The 21,116-nt window shown below is 37.2% G+C and overlaps 1 protein-coding gene across 2 annotated transcripts in view; it reads left to right on the top strand.

Annotated features, from left to right (window-relative positions):
- Positions 1–17,658, top strand: part of rarab (retinoic acid receptor, alpha b) — a 218,251-nt gene extending 200,593 nt beyond the window's left edge. For both annotated transcript variants that reach the window (XM_007234429.4, XM_007234428.4), the window contains 6 exons: positions 1,293–1,434; positions 10,047–10,207; positions 11,340–11,516; positions 12,887–13,091; positions 14,028–14,186; positions 14,433–17,658. In XM_007234429.4, coding sequence (XP_007234491.2) covers positions 1,293–1,434; positions 10,047–10,207; positions 11,340–11,516; positions 12,887–13,091; positions 14,028–14,186; positions 14,433–14,635 — 1,047 coding nt within the window. In that variant the 3' untranslated portion in view covers positions 14,636–17,658. The remainder of the gene's footprint in view (positions 1–1,292; positions 1,435–10,046; positions 10,208–11,339; positions 11,517–12,886; positions 13,092–14,027; positions 14,187–14,432) is intronic.
- Positions 17,659–21,116: the final 3,458 nt, after the last annotated feature.

Genomic DNA, 21,116 nt, shown 5'->3' with positions numbered 1-21,116 from the left:
TTGTGTCCAGTATTGTGTGTTTGGTACAGCATTGCTGTGTATTTTGGTGTAGCACTGTGTGTTGGTACAGTGTTGCTGTGTGTTTGGGTGTAGTACTGTGTGTTTTCTACAGGGTTTCTATGTGTTTGTGTCTAGTATTGCTGTGTTTGGTAGTGTGTGTGTGTGGTGTGTGTGCGGTAAGAGAAAGGGTAAAGGAAGAGGAATGGGGGTCTGTAAGCTCTGCTTGGCTGGCTGGCTGTAATTAAAGCAGATGGGAGTTAATGTCTCCACTCATCTCATGGTCTCTCTGTTCATCTCTCACCTCTCTTCCTTCACTCAGACTCATACTGGTTAAGCTCTTCAGGATTAGCCTCTGGGAGCTCATTGGCTTTTATAGTGAAGGATTACCAGTAGGGCACAGTGAAGTCCAAACTGGGAATTCAACCACCGCAGAGAAGATCACGGAGTAGCTCAGTGAAACAGGAGTGTGTGAGCACTGAATCTTGATCAGTAACATAAAATATATTAAACACAAAAAAACAGTAATTTAAAAGTAAACAATCAACATAAATGTATTCTATTTTGCAGCATATTTTACTTCAGCTGTGTGTTTTATTTATAGAAACGCAGAGATTAAGTGAGATCTGTATTGACCTTACTTTGATAAGACAATAGGGGTGTGCCATATCACATGCACCCCAAAAATGCTAATTTATAATTTGAAAAGCATATAACTGTATTATATTTTTATATAGATATGATAATATAGTAAAAAGTCTAAATCTAGTCAACCAGGCCTAAACTACACTACACTTCTTACCAAAATTTTAATTATGATTAATCACAGAATTGTTGTTGTGACATTTTTTTGTTGTTTACGAAAATATGCATATATTTAAATGGAACTAATTTACATGGCTATTAAGTATGTATTTATATTGTGATCAATAAAAACTGTGGTTTGAATAATAATTTAAAATTAATTAAAAAAAAACCTTAAGGGACAACTGTTTTTTTTTTTTTTTGCTGATTATCGAATCTAAAAATTAGATTACTCAGGACATCCCTTGTTTATATGCATGCAAAAAAATATGCTACACTTAATTTTTTTTTTGTATTTTATTTAATACAAAGTCACGCCGACTTTTTTTTTTATGACTTTATTTATTTATTTATTATATTACATTATACTACAGACATATCACTCACCTCTATAAGACAGTTATAGTGCTGTTATTCCTCCACAGACAGAAACACACACACGCAACAGATAAGTAATTCTTTCTCTCCTGTGTTTGTTGTTTGTTCTGCAGGGCTTCTTCCGAAGGAGCATCCAGAAGAACATGATATACACCTGCCACCGAGAGAAAAGCTGCATCATCAACAAGGTCACGCGGAACCGGTGTCAGTACTGCCGGCTGCAGAAGTGCCTGGAAGTTGGCATGTCTAAGGAGTGTAAGTGTTTTCATCCACATTCTGTACAGCTGAGCAGAACTTGAGTATTAAAGGAGAACCCCAGTGTGAAATTGACTTGGGTTGTAGTAAAACATAATGACAAGTACAAACTTTTGTTGAATAGTCCACCTCCATTCACCCTCAGCATTTTGATTTACAGCACTTTTAGCCGATGCACCCAACATGATTACAATGCTATTGCTATTTTCTACAATTGTTAACTACTACACCATAAAACACCTCAAAGTAGCTTCACACTTTATTGGTAGAATTCTGAGGGCCCTGACATTTAAAATGAAGCACTGAGAGCTTTGAAAGTGCACATCTAGTTATTTTTTATTTATTTATTTAATTTAAACACTGTTTATACGCACAGTACCTTGAGAGAATTCTCCGGGTACCTCCACTGTGAAATTAAATCACAACATTGACACGACTGACGAGCAGAAATTAATAGGTAGGCAGGTGAAAAAATTGCTAAATTTAGTGGAAATGCACAAATAATATAGTGATCATTTATGCATTTTCACAGGATTTATTTTGTTATCTGTTTTTATAAACTATCTGTGCATTTTCAAAGTTCTCAGTGCCTTGTTTTAAATATTAGAGCTCTTAGAATTATACCAATGAAGCATGTGTAGCTACTTTGAGCTTATTAATGTTGTAAAAACAGCCATTTCTTTGCATGAGCAAAACAGTCTATGCCCCCATCACTAGCATTGTAAGCAAGTTGGAAGCATCGGCTAAAAGTGCTGTATTTTGAAATGCTAAGGGCAAACAGAGGTGGACTATTCAACAAAAGTGTATACTCGTTATCATGCTTCACTACACCAGATGATGGGACATTACTGTGAGGAAGATTTGATTGTAGTCATCCTCACAAGAGCGGGAGCATGTGCGGAAGCATCAGTGAGATCAGGTACTGATGCTGGGTGCTTATGATGAGCAGATACTGGATGATGCTGCTCTATTATCACTCCAGAGGAGTGTTTGTAGAATCTCTCCTGCAGACAGCATATCTTGATCCTGAATGGCATCTTCTACATCCTGCAGATTCTGGGTCAAATTTTTAAAGCAGCCTAGAGGCTCTGTCTCAGCTTCAGAGCCACAAGCGCCACCTGGTGGACAGATTGGGTGGAAGTTCTGCACTGTGGAGCTGAAGCATATTTTGATATGCTTGTCTGACAAGCATGTGCATGTGTGTACACGTGCTGTAGAGTTGTTATCATGTTTTTATTTTTTTTTATTTTTTTCAGGTGAAAAAAAAGAAATCAGAATAAAAAATAAATATAAATACTATTTTGATAGTGTGGTTAGGCTTTTATTAGGCTTTAATCCTTCATCAGAAGATAATCAGGTTGTACACTTCTTGTCAAATTTATATGGGTTTGGTTTCGAGTGTAAACAAGTCTTCACACAGGCTTTCACACATTCCAAGTAAACAACAGGATAATTTATAAATGATTTTAAATAAATAAATTCATAAAAAAAAATAATAATAAGTGGATTACAGAATGTTGGCACTCTGTGAGCACGCTATTCTGTTGGTTAGTGTTCAGCCTTACTCACAAGATAGCACCTCACAACTAACAGTAGCAGTGTGGGGTGTACCAGAGCTTTATGATCAAGTCATAAACTGCTATCCCTTGACTTTTGACATGTTTATGTACTATGCATCGTATCTACTCATCTATATTATCACGTGTAGTTAAGTGTGTGTGTGTGTGTGTGTGTGTGTGTGTGTGTGTTAGAGAATGTTAGGGCATCTCATGATTAAAGCTTACTGGCCCAGAGCCAGCAGATCAAAGCCACAGCCGACACCATTCTTTTTTTTCTGGCCTTCGCCCAGCTTCCAGTCATGTGATAGATCCTTGTTATTACTGTTTATCATCTGTCTGCATCAGTGATGACCTTTTACGCCGTGCTGTGAACTCTGAAGCTCTGGAATTATATAACTACTATAAAAATTATGAATACTAAGAGCTGCATGTTTTACTACCCAAGCAACTGATTAATTAAGTTACGTAAAGCTGAGCCAAGAAAACAAAACAAAAAAAACGAACGCTGGATATTAATCTACAGATTTCTCTCCTAAAAATTGTTCATTTAAGTGAGTAAAATTCTTCCGTTTATTTACAGTAAACTTAGATGTCCAGATTTCCACTAAGACTGGCTTCAGCAGCATTAAAATAGGTGGCTAACTGCTAGCGCTAGCTGTGTTCTGGTAAGCTATTGCAATATTAGCTAGCGGTTTGTCCCACGTAGCTTGTTTTAACACGGACAGACAGATATACTCTTCTCTGAACACCAGAAGAGCTAGCACACTTAGCATGGTTAGCGGCTAATAATGCTCCAGCCCTGGTGCTGGAGAACTAAACTGAAACTCTTTTATAACGATGTATTTCAGCAGAGTGGCTTTACTGCTCCTTACAACCTAACAGATAGAATTCATACATTGGGCGTACAGGATTATAAGACGCACTGATGATTTTGAGTGTGCCTCAAAGTGCAAAAAATACAGTAACTAGAAACAAAATTTGTTCTTAACAATGTCAGAATCTCCTGTTTGAAATTGACCAATAGAAATGCTCCAAAAATGTTTTAACGTTGACTTGCATTGAAGGATAAAATGCTATTAATTTAATGACGACACAACTTTGCTCCATTAAAGAAGTAATCAGTATGAAATAAAAACAAGTGTGTAAAATGACTACAGCAATGCCACCCACCCCTTTACAGATGCCAAGCTCACTCGGGTTGCCAAGCTATACCGAAAAGTTGCTACTTTACAGATTCCAGTAATACTTTAACAGCTAACAAATATAGAGTCTAACTATCGGTTCATGCCGTATATTTTCGTCATACTCGTCACTGCTAAGGTAGTAATCAAATACGACACGTCTGCGTTAGCCTACATAGAAGAGATGGTTGTGCCAGGATGCTAATTTAAATTTACAGGAAAAATCTAATTAAACGAAAGCAGCATTAACCAGTCATTTTAGTTTGGATTTGAAATGAAAGGTGAGTTAAGGCAGGATTGGTCCAAAATTCTCAGGCTGTTTTATAAGGTTTAGAGCGTCAGAGTTTCAGACCTGATGAGAGCACTAATGCAGACACTCTGCTACTCTATCCTCTGGGGGTTTGGATGCGACAGCGCAGTGTGAAATCTTTCCTTCAGATGGATTATCTCATCAGCTCTTCCCTGACTGAAACATGGCAGGGAATGTTCCTCCTTATGAATTTGTGTTGGAGGAGGAGTGTGTGTACCTCACTCTATGAGTTAGTGTCATTGGGAGTGTGTGTATGAGCGTGTTGTGACTGTGTGTGTGTGTGTGTGTTGTTGTGAAAGATGACTTTTCTGTACTAATAGTTCTTTAATGGTTCCATTAGATGGTGTTTTCGGAGCCCATGCTGGCACCCTGCTCTCTCTGGAGAGATGAATATGTGCATGGAGAGGAGAAGGCAAAGCCAGAGGCGTTCCTAAGAGTGTGTGTGTGTGTGTAATGGTGAGAACTTGATAGGAATGGAAATGAACGCAGTGAGGAATGGGCGAGAGGATGGTGAATGTGTGTGCAGTGTAATTGGATAGGATTTTTTTATCAAACATCGAATTGGAAAATAGATCACAGTCAAAACACTGGAGGAAAGCTGGAAAATAATGGAAAAAAGAAGGAATGATATCAGAGGGGCGGTAAAAGCAGCATGTGTGGCTTAAAAAAGGAAAAAAAAAACACTTGCTTTTGCAGGTCTTGCTGCATGGATTCAGTTCTTGTGTTTTCCACATGATATAGGAGTTCTCGTTTTTAATGACACTGAATTTTCACGGTTTTCTTACACAGTGTAAAAAATAACATATATTATTGTCCATTAGTTGGTAAACCTAGTTATTAGGGTGGCAGGTGTGATGCATTTTAACAGGGATGCTCTATAATGTTTATATGACTTATATTTTTCATTCTGACAGACTGTAATGCACTACAGGAAGCATAGAGGGTGCTTTATAATGCTCTATAAAGTTCATATCATCCACACAGTCATTCTGACAGATTGCAATACCCTACCGAAAGCATAGAGAGCGCTTTTTAACGCTCTACAATGTTTTATTATCTTTATATGATCCACACACTCATTCTGACAGACTGTAATAGACTACAGAAAGCTAAGGGGTGCTTTTATAATGCTCTATAATGTTCTATAATGTTTATATGATCCACACACTCATTCTGACAGACTGTAATACACTACAGAAAGCATATGAGGAGCTTTATAATGCTCTAAAATGTTCATATGATTCACAAACTCATTCTGACAGACTGCAATGCTCTACAGAAAGCATAGAGGGGTGCTTTATAATGCTCTATAATGTTCATATTATGCACACCGTCATTCTGACCGAATGTAATACACTACCGAAAGCCTAGAGAGCGCTTTTTAACGCTCTATAATGTTTTATTATCTTTATATGATTCACACATTCATTCTTAAAGACTGTAATAAACTACAGAAAGCAAAGGGGGTGCTTTATAATGCACTATAATGTTCTATTATGTTTATATGATCCACACACTCATTCTTAAAGACTGTAATGCAATACAGAAAGCATGGGGGGTGCTTTATTATGCCCTATAATTTGTTCATATGATCTACATACTCATTCTGACAGACTGTAATAGAGTACAGAAAGCTAAGGGGGTGCTTTATAATGCTCTATAATGTTCATATTATGCACACCGTCATTCTGACCGATTGTAATACACTACCGAAAGCCTAGAGAGCGCTTTTTAACGCTCTATAATGTTTTATTATCTTTATATGATTCACCCATTCATTCTTAAAGACTGTAATACACTACAGAAAGCATATGGGGTGCTTTATAATGCTCTATAATGTTCTATTATCTTTATATGATCCACATGCTCATTCTTAAAGACTGTAATGCACTACAGAAAGCATAGGGGGTGCTTTATAATGCTCTATAATGTTCATATCATCCACACAGTCATTCTGACAGATTGTAATACACTACCGAAAGCCTAGAGAGCGCTATTTAATGCTCTATAATGTTTTATTATCGTTATATGATCCACACACTCATTCTTAAAGACTGTAGTACACTACAGAAAGCATAGTGGAGCTTTATAATGCTTTATAATGTTTATATGATCCACACACTCATTCTGACAGACTGTAGTACACTACAGAAAGCGTAGGGGGTGCTCTATAATGTTCTATTATGTTTATATGATCCACATACTCTTTCTCAAAGACTGTAATACACTACAGAAGGTAAAGGGCATGCTTTATAATGCTCTGTAATATTAATATGATCCACATTCTTATTCTGACTAACTGTAATACACTGTATAACTGTAAAGTGCTCTATATTGTTCATTATATTTGATGGATGTTAACTTGATGGATTAAGCACTAGTGTACCGCAGCGATTGAAAAACACAACCTAATGACTTCACCTAGATCATTAGAGGTCTGGATGAAGCAGCTTGACAGGGAGAGCATCTCCACACTGCTCATTAAACAGCTAAATGAAGGAAATGTGCATCAGTATGCCGGAGGAGAAACACCAGGACGAGAAAGCTGATTTAGATAACACACAGGAAACCAGGAAAAATGACTGGTACACAAGGTGAGGGGGAGGTGGGGCGAGAGAGCGAGGGAACCGGGTGAGAGGGAGGGAGGGAGAGAGAGAGTGCGCGAGTTGCAGAGGGAAGCCCCTTTCCAGCCCTTTAAAGCATTAGAGCTGCGATATGTCATGTGACGGGATTAGATTAGAGCAGCCGCGACTGCATGCAGAGGCTGTTCATCACTTGTATTAACAGCTTCATCTGCCAGCGCCCCTCTCTCACACACACACACTCAGAGGCATGCCTGTGTGTGTGTGTGTTTGTGTGTGTTTATTAGAAGGACGGGAAGAATGTTCCATTGTTATTATGAGCTTCTGGAAGCCTGCATATGATGTATGAAGCTTCAGCATGTTCTATTTTATTGCTGGCTGTAAATGTGTATGTGAAACCAACTGAGGTGAACTCTGTGGGGGTGTGGTCTTAACTCTTGGGCATTGGGGAAGGTTGTTTGAATATATACATCGCTGGAAATATATAAGATACCACTTAAAAATCATAAGTTTCTTTGATTTTACCAAATAAAAATAACAAAACAAGCTGAACTACTTGACTTTTTGCACCAGGAGTGGCATAAAGTTAAAGTTATCCAAAAGCAGTGTGTAAGACTGGTGTAGGAGAACATGCCAAGATGCATAAACAGTGTGATAAAAAAACAGGGTTATTCCACCAATTATTGATTTTCTGAACTCCTAAAACTTTAGGAAACTTGTTTTCTTTGCATTATTTGAGGTCTAAAAGCTCTGCATCTTTTTTGTTATTTCAGCCATTTTCTGTTTTCTGCAGATAAATGTTCATTTTACTCAAACATTTACCTTATATACAGCAGCTGAGAGTAGCAGCTGAATGGGTGGAACAAGTATAGCTCTAATGGCTTCAGAATTAAATGTACAAATCACAAAAAGGAACAAAACGCATTAAATGAGAAGAATTGTGTCCAAACTTTTGGCTTTAGCTCTAGATATTGTGCTTTTATGGAGAGTTTATAATGATTTGTTCATATTCTGTATGTATTTCTGTATCTAACACTGTAACTAAGAGAGATAAACACTCGGAAGAGAACTGCTTTTTTCCTGCTTATTCAGCAGCACACAGATTCTGACCCCTGCAGCGCATTTAACCACAATCTCAAACTTCTTCTTTCTTTTCTTCTTCTTCACCCGTTCTTAGCTTTCTCAGAACATAGCTTTTTTTTCAGTTTTGGCCTTTTCCCCTTTTGTATGCATTAATATTCATTATGTTGCGGTTCTTTCATCATTAGAATATTCCTCTGAAGTTCAGAGCCGAGTGAATGTTTGGAAGTGCTGCAGGGCAACAACATGTTTTAAATGTTCTTATTACTTCTGTTATGGGAATAATTTGGGACAAATCAAAGCCTAGGCTCACTTCCAGCTTACTGAGCAACAGAGTGGGATAGCAGCTCCATCTAGTGGTGGATTTTGCTGGTACAGATTAATCACTGTAAATAACAAGAGCTGTTGGATATGTTGTGTTGCCGTTTATATGTTTTTATAGGCTTTGTAAAGAACTGCTGGCTGAAATTGTGACTAGTTTATTAGTTTTCTAAAAAAATAAATAATCACAGTATAATTCTCACAATGAGAATAATCACAATTAATCTCACTTTTTCTTCTTTAGACTAAGCTTTTGATAATGTATATTCTGTGACTAAATCATGGATAAAATCATGCTTACGTTTTAAAACTGTGTTTTTATACAGTTTAATATTGGTGTAGGCTGGTTTACTTTTGGTAGACTAGATCCTGTTTTATTTTACTGTATTATAATATCCCAGGGTGGTTTTGATGCTTCTATTTAAACTAGTGTATTGTAGTGAGCTGAGTTTAACTGAGAGGTTTAATGGAGAAAATAAACTATAGTGTAGCTCCATATTCCACACTCAGCAGCTCGAAAAGAGGACACATTGCCATCAGCTGTGTGTGACTGTGTGTGCATAACCAGTGCTCCAGTGGACTAAGGCGCTGCCACTATGATCAGGCGATCGCTGGTTCGAATCCGGGTCATACAGCTTGCCATCAGTCCGGAGAGAAAGAAACAGAGAGACAAAGAGTAAGAGAAACTTCAGTATGAATAAAAGTTAATCTACACTAAAAAATAATAATAATAATAATAATACTGTTAAGGTTTCCAGATTAACTGCATTTGTTAATCTAGTGTTTAGGTGTAAACGGCTTTGCATCACAACCTCTGCTTGTAATCAGGTCAGTGATCAATAAAATATATTAATCTTGGATTAAATGTTGCAATAAAGCGCTTTGCTTTTTTTTTGGGGGGGGGGGGTGATAAAAAGCAGCAAGCATGTAAATGTGAAGTGGAGGAAATATATCTTATTCTTGACCTGAGTATATATTTATTTATTTTTTTAAAGCCACATTGATGATTATTGCCTGTGCTTACATAGTGCAGTGTAAGCAAGGTTTACCAGTAGGTTTTTGATCATTTTAGAGTTTAATCACAAGAATATATCTTTTATGATTTCTTTAGTTTAGAATTTAAAATAAAAAACAATAAGTAAAAAAAGTGAAGGCTCAGTATTAAGCCACTGGGTTTTGATTCATTAGTTTTGGTTGCCCATCCTCCATTACTGAGTCCACAGACTTTTACATGGACTTGGTTTGGTGAATTATCAATAGTTGGCAGTTGGTTTTGAGCAGAGGAGAAGGAGTCTTTAGTTTTATTTGTGGATTTTTGTGAAGCTGCTTTGTGAAATGAGTTGTAGAAAGTTGTACAATTAAAACTTATTGTACAACAGAAACTTAAAAAATGCTCCTACTGAGGCAGAAATGCACCCATTCATGTATTCTAGCTTTCCCTTTTATTGGTGTAAAATGCTAACAAGTACTTGTTACTGTTTTTCTTTTTGATTCTCCATTCATTTCACACACAGGGTTGATTGGATTTGATTTAATTTGATCTAAATGGTGTTGAACATTTTTCTTTTTCTTCCTTCAGCTGTTCGGAATGACCGGAACAAAAAGAAGAAAGAGGAGAAGAAGGTGGAGTGTTCTGAGAGCTACGTTCTGAGTCCTGACACGGAGCAGATGATTGAACGCGTGAGAAAAGCCCATCAGGAAACGTTTCCCTCGCTCTGCCAACTGGGCAAATATACCACGGTGAGTCTGTCTTGTCAGCAGGGGGCAGCAGAACAGCAGTTTCTTTCCCTCTTTAGAGATAAAATTAAGTCTGTTATGAATGTTGTGTGTTGTTACGTAGTCAATCACAATTTAGGTGAATTGGAAAGTCGATCAGTATGTGATTAATCTCTGTTAATCTGTTTGTATTCTTAATTATAAATGAGAAAGGGAAATGCAGGATTGGATATTAGTGTCAGGGGAATAAAAATAATTAATCCGATTTAATCCTGTAACAAATCAATCCTGAATTGGGTCAGACGCTGCTCCCACTATTGATGTAATATTAGCTGTGTGTGTTTTTGGATTTCTTGTAGTAGTAGTTGTTTTTTTTTTATTGGTGTGTAATAATAATAATAATAATAATAATACCATTACGTTTAGAGGCTTAAGACTTGCAGAAATTGCACATTTTGTAGAGTAGCAACTTTTAAAGAAGAAAAATCAAACGAAGGTCAGATTAGATAGAAAATACAACAGTATATTTATTTATTTATTTATTAATTATATCATCTCCATTACCATCATTATATCATATTATATCATCATCTGATGAATAGAAGTTTCTCTGCATGTTTAAAAAAGAAGCCTATTTAAACAACCATCATTTCCAACATGATGATCTTTTTTTAATGGATGTTGTTGGTATAACTTTTTGTGAACTTTTAAGTATGGCATATACAGCTCTGGAAAAAACTAAGAGACCACTTCAGTTTCTGAATCAGTTTCTTTGATTTTGCTATTTATATGTATGTTTGAGTAAAATGAACATGATTGTTTTATTCTATAAACTACAGAGAACATTTCTCCTTAATTCCAAATAAAACATTTTGTCATTTAGAGCATTTATTTGCAGAAATCTTGGCATGTTCTCCTCCACCAGTCTTACACACTGCTTTTGGAGAACTTTACGCCTTTACACCTGGTGCAAAAATTCATGCAGTCTAGTTTGGTTTGATGGCTTGTGATCATCCATCTTCCTCTTGATTATATTCCAGAGGTTTTCAATTTAGTAAAATCAAAGAAACTCATCATTTTTAGGTGGTCTCTTTTTTTTCCCTGAGCTGTAAAATAAAACACTGAAAGTAATCTCTCTTTTCTTGGCTTCTTATAGAACAACAGCTCAGACCAGCGGGTCTCTCTGGACGTGGACCTGTGGGATAAGTTCAGTGAACTGTCCACCAAGTGCATCATAAAAACAGTGGAATTTGCTAAACAGCTCCCAGGCTTCACCACCCTCACCATCGCAGACCAGATCACCCTGCTAAAGGCCGCCTGCCTCGACATCCTGGTACGTCTCCCCATATATATTGCATCAAATATGGCCACATTAAAATGCATTATAAACACTCGGCTTATAGTCTTCAGTTTCTTATTCACATTGATGTATGAATTAAATGTTGGATGTAATGTACAGATTGATGTCAGACAGTGGTTCGTTTTTTGGTGTACGATACATATCACAATACAGGGGTTATAATTCTAATTATGATCATATTTTAATCTTATACAGTATGCAATGGGATATATTACTTTCAATTATTGTTTAAATAGTAGGAAAAACATTATCATTGTCATAGAATTTGATTAAAATACTTTTTATTTTTTATATTTTTTTCAGTCAGAACAGTGGGCTCTAAAGACTGTAATCTAGCCAAATTAAACCTATTAAAATGATCTACTCTCTGACACCAATCCCTCACATGTAAACTAATAATAAAAATGACTTTGTTTTTGAGAATCAATATTAGGGATGAACAATAGGGAAGGGCGAAATGGCCCTAAAATAATATATATTTTTTTCAGGCTGTTTTTGAAGAAACAATATTTTTGGCAATATGACAAAACATTTAAAAATTAAATAAATAAAAAATAATTATAAATAATAAAAAAAATATGAATATGAATTTAAAGAATACACTGCTGCAACAAAATGAAATAAATCACAATATTTCAGTGTATTTTTGCAATAACGATCTTTAAAAATGTTAGCTATATTATTGATTATGATATGAAATGACACACCCCTAATGCACGATTATACTGGAATTTTCGGTATTTTTTTATTTTTTTTATTTTTTTACACTCAATATCGACCCAGTATCTAGATTTGGCCGATATTTGACAGACACTTTTTGCTGATACTTGCTGATATATTTATTGTGTGCTGAAAAGGGATCAAGCAATGCTGGCCGTACTGTTACAATTGGCCAACACTGACCAAAAAATGTAAAAGATAAACAAATAAATAATAATAAAAAAATTAATATATATATATATATATATATGGGCCCAGAATTCCCACACCAATGCAGGGAACCCTAATAGATACAGTGTTGCACAACTGACTGGATGAATAGTAAACTTACCTTTTAAACTACAAGGTTTTGCTACAATTGATTTAAACAAAAAAAAAAGGAATCCAAATATATTTATTTACTTACAGTATCACAGTATATACAATTGTGACCCCTGTATTGCAGTGCAAATAACATCACCAGCCCTAAAAGTCAAAGATTGTGTGACATTTTTTAGTAATGTTATGAACAGTCTATTAAAGTTATTTAAAGTTTATTATACTTGCAGTATTGTATAACAGTGTGTCCTAATAATAATAATAAAAATAATAATAATAATAATTTGTAAACTCTTTTCTCTCAGATTCTGCGGATCTGCACGCGCTACACCCCCGATCAGGACACCATGACGTTCTCAGACGGTCTGACGCTGAACCGGACGCAGATGCACAATGCTGGCTTTGGTCCACTCACTGACCTGGTGTTCGCCTTCGCCAACCAGCTGATCCCGCTGGAGATGGATGACGCTGAAACTGGCCTGCTCAGTGCCATCTGCCTGCTGTGTGGAGGTACTGCAGGCTAACTCTGAACTCTTTATCTATTGTCTGCTGTTGTGTAAAGAAGGGGTTTGAGGAATCAAATTTCAGTTTTTACAGAAAAGCAGATGTAGTCTCAGATGCGCAACTACACAACCTGATAGGGGATGAATTGAGGAACAATGCGAGTGGGGGGTGGGCAACATGGCATAAAATAAGGTCACAATATTTCTTGGTATTTTTGCAATAGTGACATTCTTGGCAATATGACAAAATACTGAACAATATTTTATTACTTTGAATAACATACTACTACAACAAAATAAACGTTTACCCATAAGAACCCTTGACAAAAAATGAGAGAGCACTAACCCAGCACTCCTACAGTCTATAAAAAAATGAGGTCAGATGAAAAAGTACAGATTCACACACTTGTCCTGTAGTGATGCTGTCAGGAAGTTCAGTATGTGTCGCTTATTAAAATGATAAGTTAGCGCTGTAAGGAATTTACACTGCTTTTAAAGGGTCTGTAACACATATCTCATCAAAGGCTTTTTGAATCAAAGTTTTACATAGTAAATCTGTTTTAAACATTCAGTAGCAGCAACAAATCTGGAAACTTTTGTCTGTTTTGTTTATGTGGGAAAAAAAAGTTGTACTAAAGTGTTGAATAGTGTGACATAAAGACATAAAAAAAAAATACCCCACAAAATCAAAGGGCATGCATATATAAACTGCGAATATAAACAATTATTTAAAAAATACCCTGTAATCTTGGTTTCATAGTGGAATACCGCAATTATCATGATAATGCTTTTTTTATTGGTTCAAAACTACAATATGATACACCCCTAGTTGAAAACACCTGCGCAGGATTGGTTGGTTGTGAGCCAGACTATTTTATTTCAACTTTTATCAAACTACAGTATTCAAACTGATCTTTGTACATGTTCGTTTGTTTATCTGCAGATCGGCAGGATCTGGAGCAGTCTGATAAGGTGGATATTCTGCAGGAACCCTTACTTGAAGCGTTGAAAATCTACGTGAGGAAGAGGAGGCCTCATAAACCACATATGTTCCCTAAAATGCTGATGAAGATCACAGACCTCAGGAGCATCAGTGCTAAAGGTGAGCGGTATAGAAATAAGAGAAGGAGATAAGAAAATAAAAGTCTTAACCCTCCTATTATGTATAAATTTAGCTTTAATTTGTAATTTGTAACACTTGTTGTTGTTGTTGTTGGAAAGAGTCTTAAAGACTTAACAGTTTTTCAGTAATTAGCATTCAATTAGGGCTTCATCCTCAAACACCTTTTTCCTGCATTTCTAACAATTCAGTAATCATTACCCGTTTCTCACCTCTCTCTTTGCTCAGGTGCGGAGCGAGTGATCACCCTGAAGATGGAGATCCCCGGCTCCATGCCTCCGCTCATCCAGGAGATGCTTGAGAACTCGGAAGGCTTGGAGGGACAGGGCAGCAGCAGTGCTCGAGCAGGAGGAGGGGCCCCACCAGGCAGCTGCAGTCCCAGCCTGTCCCCCAGCTCGGCGCGGAGCAGCCCGTCGGCACATTCACCCTGAGACTGTTTTCACCCCTCCGAAAAACGGGGCTCCGCACAGGCAGCACCAGAACTGAAGAACAAGCTTCCAGACACGAGTCGGGCTGACTTTAATTTGGGGAGGCCGGCCCAGCACGGACAATGAGAATGACCTGTCGTCTTGCTTTGGATGTGGGGGGTGGAGAGGGTGGGGTATGGAGTGGCTGAGGCCCAGGACCAGGATGAGGATGAGGACCAGGACCAGGAACCCACATTATGGCTGAGAGTCGGCGCTTCAGTGGAATAATGCAGGACCAGAAAGGATTGAAGGAATTAGTGAATGAATGAATAAATGAATGAGTACAGTAAAGTGCAGTGGAGTGGCTTGGAAAAGAAACAGACTGAGGCTTGGGGAGGGGCATACTCTTGTTTGATCAGGATGAAGCCCACATGTCACGTAAACATGTAATAACCGGTCTCTCCGACCACTCTGTTCTCCTCACTCCCCCATATCCAATGCATTAAACAGTGCAGCAGAGACGTGCCTGGCTTGGTCTTTCTCTCGGACTCGAACTTCAGCGCTGGAGGACAGGGAGCGCATCTACGTCCACGCGTATTGTTGTACGTTGCGTTACGTTGCATTACGTTGCGTTTTGGATTCCCTCGACTGTAGATCCGAAAGGAGAACTAAGAGGAGATAACTGAATCTAAACTAAAACTAAAGACAAGACAAGACAAGACAAGACAAGATAAGATAAGGACGTCCACTGTCCGAAAGTCATCAGGGACATTTTGAACTTTGCAACTTTTTTTTTGTTTTGTTTTTTCCCTTTTTCTTACGAAAGATATATGAATATATGAATATCTATATTGACAGAAACAAAAAAATGACATTTTTGTCTTAGGTGGAATGATGCAGGAAAAAAAAAAAAAGAAAAACAAAAACAAACAAATCTTACATTTACTCTTATTTGTTCCAAGAGTATATACCGGTAGTTGTGTTCTGCCCACTGTTCTCTTCACTGCGGAAGATTGTTAAGTTGGGGATGTTATGGAGAGGTAAAGAGAGAAAGAGGTTTTTACTAAGGCAAAAAACAGTACAGATTGTTCAGGGTCATGGTTTGCGTGTTCATGTGTACATGCACTCTCCCACTCTTATTGAACAAAGCCAGTTTTTCACATAGAAAACAGACAAACAAAAAAGAAATTACACACGCTCAGTCTGGGGAGGGAATGGAGGAAGCTGTCAAAAATTGGAATTTAATGAAAAAAAAAATTGCAAAGGGAGAAGAGTTGTATCGAGGTCTTCAAAGGTTTAGGTTCTGAATGTGCATGAGATTTTTATCTGGTCTGCAATCGTTTCAGCTGTTAATGAATTTAATTCTATCTTTCCTTATGTTTCCTGACCAGAGGCCGACCACCTCTTTCTGAGCAACTCTAGCATTAATGAACAGCAATTCTGGATTTGAAAGAAACAAAAGTGTCTGATCAGTCTGATCAGTTTTTTTTCTGCATTAAAATCAATTGGTGGTAAACAGGCATTTGTGTTCCACAGACAGCAAAGAGTTCTAAAGAGTTCAAAAATGACAGTTTTAATGATAACGGCAGGTAACGGATATGTTTTATGCACCAAGTGTCATTGAGTCATTGCTGTTTTTTATTTAATTGTGCAATCAAAACTGGATGCCCCTTTAGCAGGCAGAGAGAGACCCTAATCTCTGCCCTAATACCCCCCTCCAGCACCTCACATTTACCCCACTGCCTCATGAACCCTACAACACCACTGCCTCGGTCTTTTGAACAATCACCATCACCAACAACACCACTGCCTCTGTGAGACAATCACTATACCTGTAGCTTCCCAACAGTACTGCCTCTCTCTGTACGACACAGACCTACGCCGGGCACCTGGATTGCAAACAGATTGCAGCCGTTGATTGATTGATTGATTGATTGATTAATTGATTGATTGATTTCTTGATTTATTGCTTATTTGCAAACCTGCAGCCTTAGTTCCTTACCTTTTGAATCCTGTTCAGTCTCCAGAGATTGGATTAGTGTGGATTTGTGGAAATTTTGGCAGATCTAACAGCAAATCAGAGCTCTTGTCATTGAACTAGCCTTTTATACATTAATTAAAAAGTTCACATTCAGATTGCTGCACTTCAGTTTATCTCTGTTTATTTCATTTCATACACCCGATTTCTTGGATTAGATTAAATTAACAATCAGATTAAGAAATCTGATAATAAGAGCTTGATGGACTCCGAGTGATCCAGTGGTCTAAAGCGCTGCCACTATGAGCGGGAGGTCGCAGGTTCGATCTGCTGGCGCTCAGAGGGAGCAAAATTGGCTCTGCTCCCTCCGGGTGGGTAGATGGCGCTCTCTCCCCACATCACTCCTACAGTGATGTCCGCAGCACAGGGCGTCTGTGAGCTGATATATCAGAACCGAGTCACTGCGCTTTCCTCCGAGTGCGCTGTGATGCTACTCAGTAATGCTGCATCAGCAGCAGCTCGAAAAGAAGCGGTGGCTGGCTTCACATGTATCGGAGGAAGCATGTGTTAGTCTTCACCCTCCTGGTGTGTTGGGGCATCATTAGTGATGGGGAGAGTCATAATGAGTGGGTTGGGTAATTGGCCGTGTAAATTGGGGAGAAAATGGGAAAAATTTGAAAGAAAAAAAAAAAAAAAACAATTTAAGTGCTGGTAATCATATATTTCTCTCAATGGATATTGTGTTTATTGTGTTTAAAAAAAACAACAACACAAGAAATACAACATGATAATTGGATTCTTCTGTTGTTCTGTTTCTTAGCTGGTTGCAAAGCAAAAATGATTTTTTTTATGTAATTTGATTATTTCCTCACTTGTTAACACCCAGAGTTTTTCTATAATCTGATGACTCTTCTTGTTTGGATTGAACAGTTTACTGGCTCTCAACTATGAAATTCTGCAGTAATCAGATTGTGAAGTTCATGTAAATGCACTCCGTGATGTCTGTGTAAAAGAGATTTGTGTAAAACAAAATTGAAACACTTGATAAATATTGCAAACAATTCTAAAATCTTGAAATGATGTGTAGAATTAATAGTTTTACAGCATTTTAGCCGGCTCTATTTAGCTACACACTCTTCACAATCCGTGTAACAACAGTGTAATCTCTCTACTGGGGGCGTATTTCTTTTTACGTTACAGTACATGTACAGTGTTTTAGTAGTACAGCTTGTACATCAACCTTAGTGTAGCAGGAAAATCAGCAGTTCATATAAATCAATACACACGCTTGTCAGGTTTATTTATATCGAAACTGATATAAGTTGATATAAATATGTATTTGCATACATGAGCTGTACTACAACAGCAGTAATATACAATTAGTAATATATCACCAGTAGTTACACTGTAGTAGTTATTTTTAAAGTGTAACTAATGACGTTATCAGAGATGCTTTATATCAAATGGAATCTAAGATACAGTACAGTACAATCAAAATACTGGATATCAGAAACAGCCTAAGCTTCCTAAATACTGTTTTCTTTATCCCAGTTTTTAAATCTGCTGTTTGGAAAAATTGCAAAAAAAAAAAGTTCACAAAGTCTAAAGATCTTAGAGTGTGTGGGTGGGTGCTTGAGTGGGTGTTCTTCACTTGCAGAGGCATCTTGTTATCTTGTGATCTTAAAGTCAAATCATCGCTGTCCAATGAAAAACAAATGAAAATCTCCAAAAACATCAACTTTACAGCAAAGAGACAAAACCTTCTAAACAGTTAATGGAAGTAAGTCATGTAAAAAGAGATAATTTCTGAGAATTTCTACATGTCGATCCATTAATAAAGGAATCTTGACACCGTGTCAGGGACACTGTTTGTGTGTTAACTTGTAGTGTAGTAAACTTTAAATCGTCAAAAATGTAGATACACCTTAATAATTGGACAGCGAAGAAATAAAGGTAAATCGAGGTAGATCTTGGTCCACAAAAGTTTGCGCAAAAGTACTGGATATTGGCATCGTCCCAACTTTCCCAAACTAGGGCCCTGAATCGATACATTTTCAGACAGTGTACTGTAGTAAAAAAAATTTGACAAAAATTTAGACTTTTTATTGGCAGTAAAGAAATAAAGGTAAATCCAAATAGATCTTGGTCCACAAAAGTACTGGATATTGGCACCATCCCAGACTTTCTGTAACTAGTTTATCTCCTCAAAGGAGGGATTAAAATCTTAATCTTAAGAATTTCTACAATTTCTTGTAGTGGAGTCAAAAATATAGATACACATTATTCATTAGACAGCGAAGAAATAACGGTAAATCCTGACAGATTTGGTCCACAAAAGTTTGCACAAAATACTGGATATTGGCACCGTCCCAGCTTAGCTTTCCCAAACTAGTGTATCGCTTTACAAGAGAGATAAAATCTTAATTTTTAAATGGAATTAAGTAATGTAAAAAAGATTTGTTTTGGGGTAATTAAGGAGAATTTCTACATTTTGCTCCATTAAGAAAATAAAATTTTAAACATTGTAAGGGACTGTTTGTGTGTTCAAATTATGTTATGAACTAAAAATTGACTAAATTTAATTTGACAGCAACAAAACAAAGATAAATTCAGTCGGATCATTCTCCACAAAAGCACTGGATGTTGGCACTGTCCCAGACTTTCCCAAACTAGTGCATCCCCTTACAGTAAAGATAAAAACTTCTTAACTTTTAATTGAAGTGAGTAATGTAAAAAGAGTTAATTAATCCATTAATCAAGATATTTCCAGACAGTGTAATGGACAGTTTGTGTGTACAATTTGTATTATAGCAAAAAATTGTCAAAAATGGAGATACTCGTTTTTTAATTTGACAGCAAAGAAATAAAGGTAAATCCAGCGGATCTTGTTTCACAGAAGTATGCAAAAAAGAAGTGTTTATTGGCATCTTCCCAGACTTCCCCAAACTAGTGCATCCCCTTAAATATAAGATAAAATCTTCTTAAATTTCAATGGAAGTATTTAATGTAAAAATAGTTGATTTTGGGGTAATATATGAGAATTTCTACATTTTGACTGAGTGCAGTTTGTGTGTTCAACTAGTATTGTAGTAAACTAAAAATCAGCAAAAAATGAGATACTTGTTTTTCATTGGACAGCAACAAAATAAGAATATTGATATGATTTAACTTATTCTAAAAAAAAATTAAATATTCAGACGGTTCCTGTTCCAAAGTTTATTAAATATTGGATATTGGCACCGTCCCAGCTTTCCGAAATTAGTGCATCCTTAGAAAGGTCTTTTGGCTGAATGTTGGCTCAGAAACACACGTCTTCCTTCCAATTCAACTGTTCCTTATGTAGATTTGTAAAGTTATGCAAAAAGAGTTAATTCCAGGTAATTTTGTAGAGTTTCTACATTTTTCCTCCATTCATCAAGAAATTTTCAAACAGTGTAAGGGACGGGTTGTGTGTTCAAATTATTTAGTTGTGAACTAAAAAATCTACAAAAATGGAGAAATAAAGATAAATTCAAACAAGTCTTGGTTCAAAGTTTGCACAAAAGTCTTGGTAATTGGCATCGTTCCAGTTTTTTCAAATTACTTCATGCCCAGAAGGTTTTTTTGGGGCTGAACGTCGGCTCAAACTCTCGTCTTCCCTCCAATCCAGCTGTCCTGTCGTAGATCTGTGTCGGGGTGTCATCACTGTACCTTTTTTGCAATACCTCTGCCTGTACGCCATGCTCACTGACGGTGTTCGTTCGGTGGGATCCTCGTTAAACGTTTCGACACACTTGATCGCGGCCTGCTGCCGCAAACTTCTCACTTCCTCATTTCACTTCAACTATGCACACGACTTGCACAGAATCTGAGCGAGCGCCGGCGTGCCGAGCTGCACCAGCTCGCTCTGAGATCCCACCGGCCTCCCGTAAAAAAAAAAAAAAAAACGCTCTCAAAAACCTCACCTTTAGTTTACTTTCGTTTCTTTACTCTTTTTTGTTTTTTTGGCGTATGCGTGTAAGATAGTGTGGATAATGTGAGCGAGTATTGGACTCTAGATACTGCCCAGATGTTTCACTGCCAGTGAGCCACAGTTTTTCACACACCTCAGTGTGGTCTTCCCTTCCCCCTCCCCCCTCCCTCCCTCACACACACAGTCTCAGACACACTCGAACACGACGAAAAACTGCAGACTGCAGACATCCCACAGCGTCCAGCACAAGACACGGTTCTGTACTGCTCCAACACTTGTTACACATTCAAACGCACACATTTTAATGTGTCTCTTGTATCGGTTCCCTGGATGATAAGAATAATCTTTAATAAAGACTCCTGTTTTTTGTGTGTGTTTCTGATGGTGTCGAATGCTTCTATTCTAACTTGCTTTCTTACTTTTTTATAGATCTAGTTCAGCATGAGCTGTTCACAGAAGTGAAAACTCTTAGAGAACTTAACAGTGCTTCTCAGCTGCTTCACTGTGATTTCTTAGGGCGTTTTAACAACTGTAGTTGGTTTCTATTAGTGCTGGGCGGTATACGGGTTCATATG

This window comes from Astyanax mexicanus, chromosome 19 (genome assembly GCF_023375975.1).
Source record: "Astyanax mexicanus isolate ESR-SI-001 chromosome 19, AstMex3_surface, whole genome shotgun sequence".
NCBI lineage: Eukaryota > Metazoa > Chordata > Actinopteri > Characiformes > Acestrorhamphidae > Astyanax > Astyanax mexicanus.
This window is presented reverse-complemented; position numbering and strand designations above follow the sequence as displayed.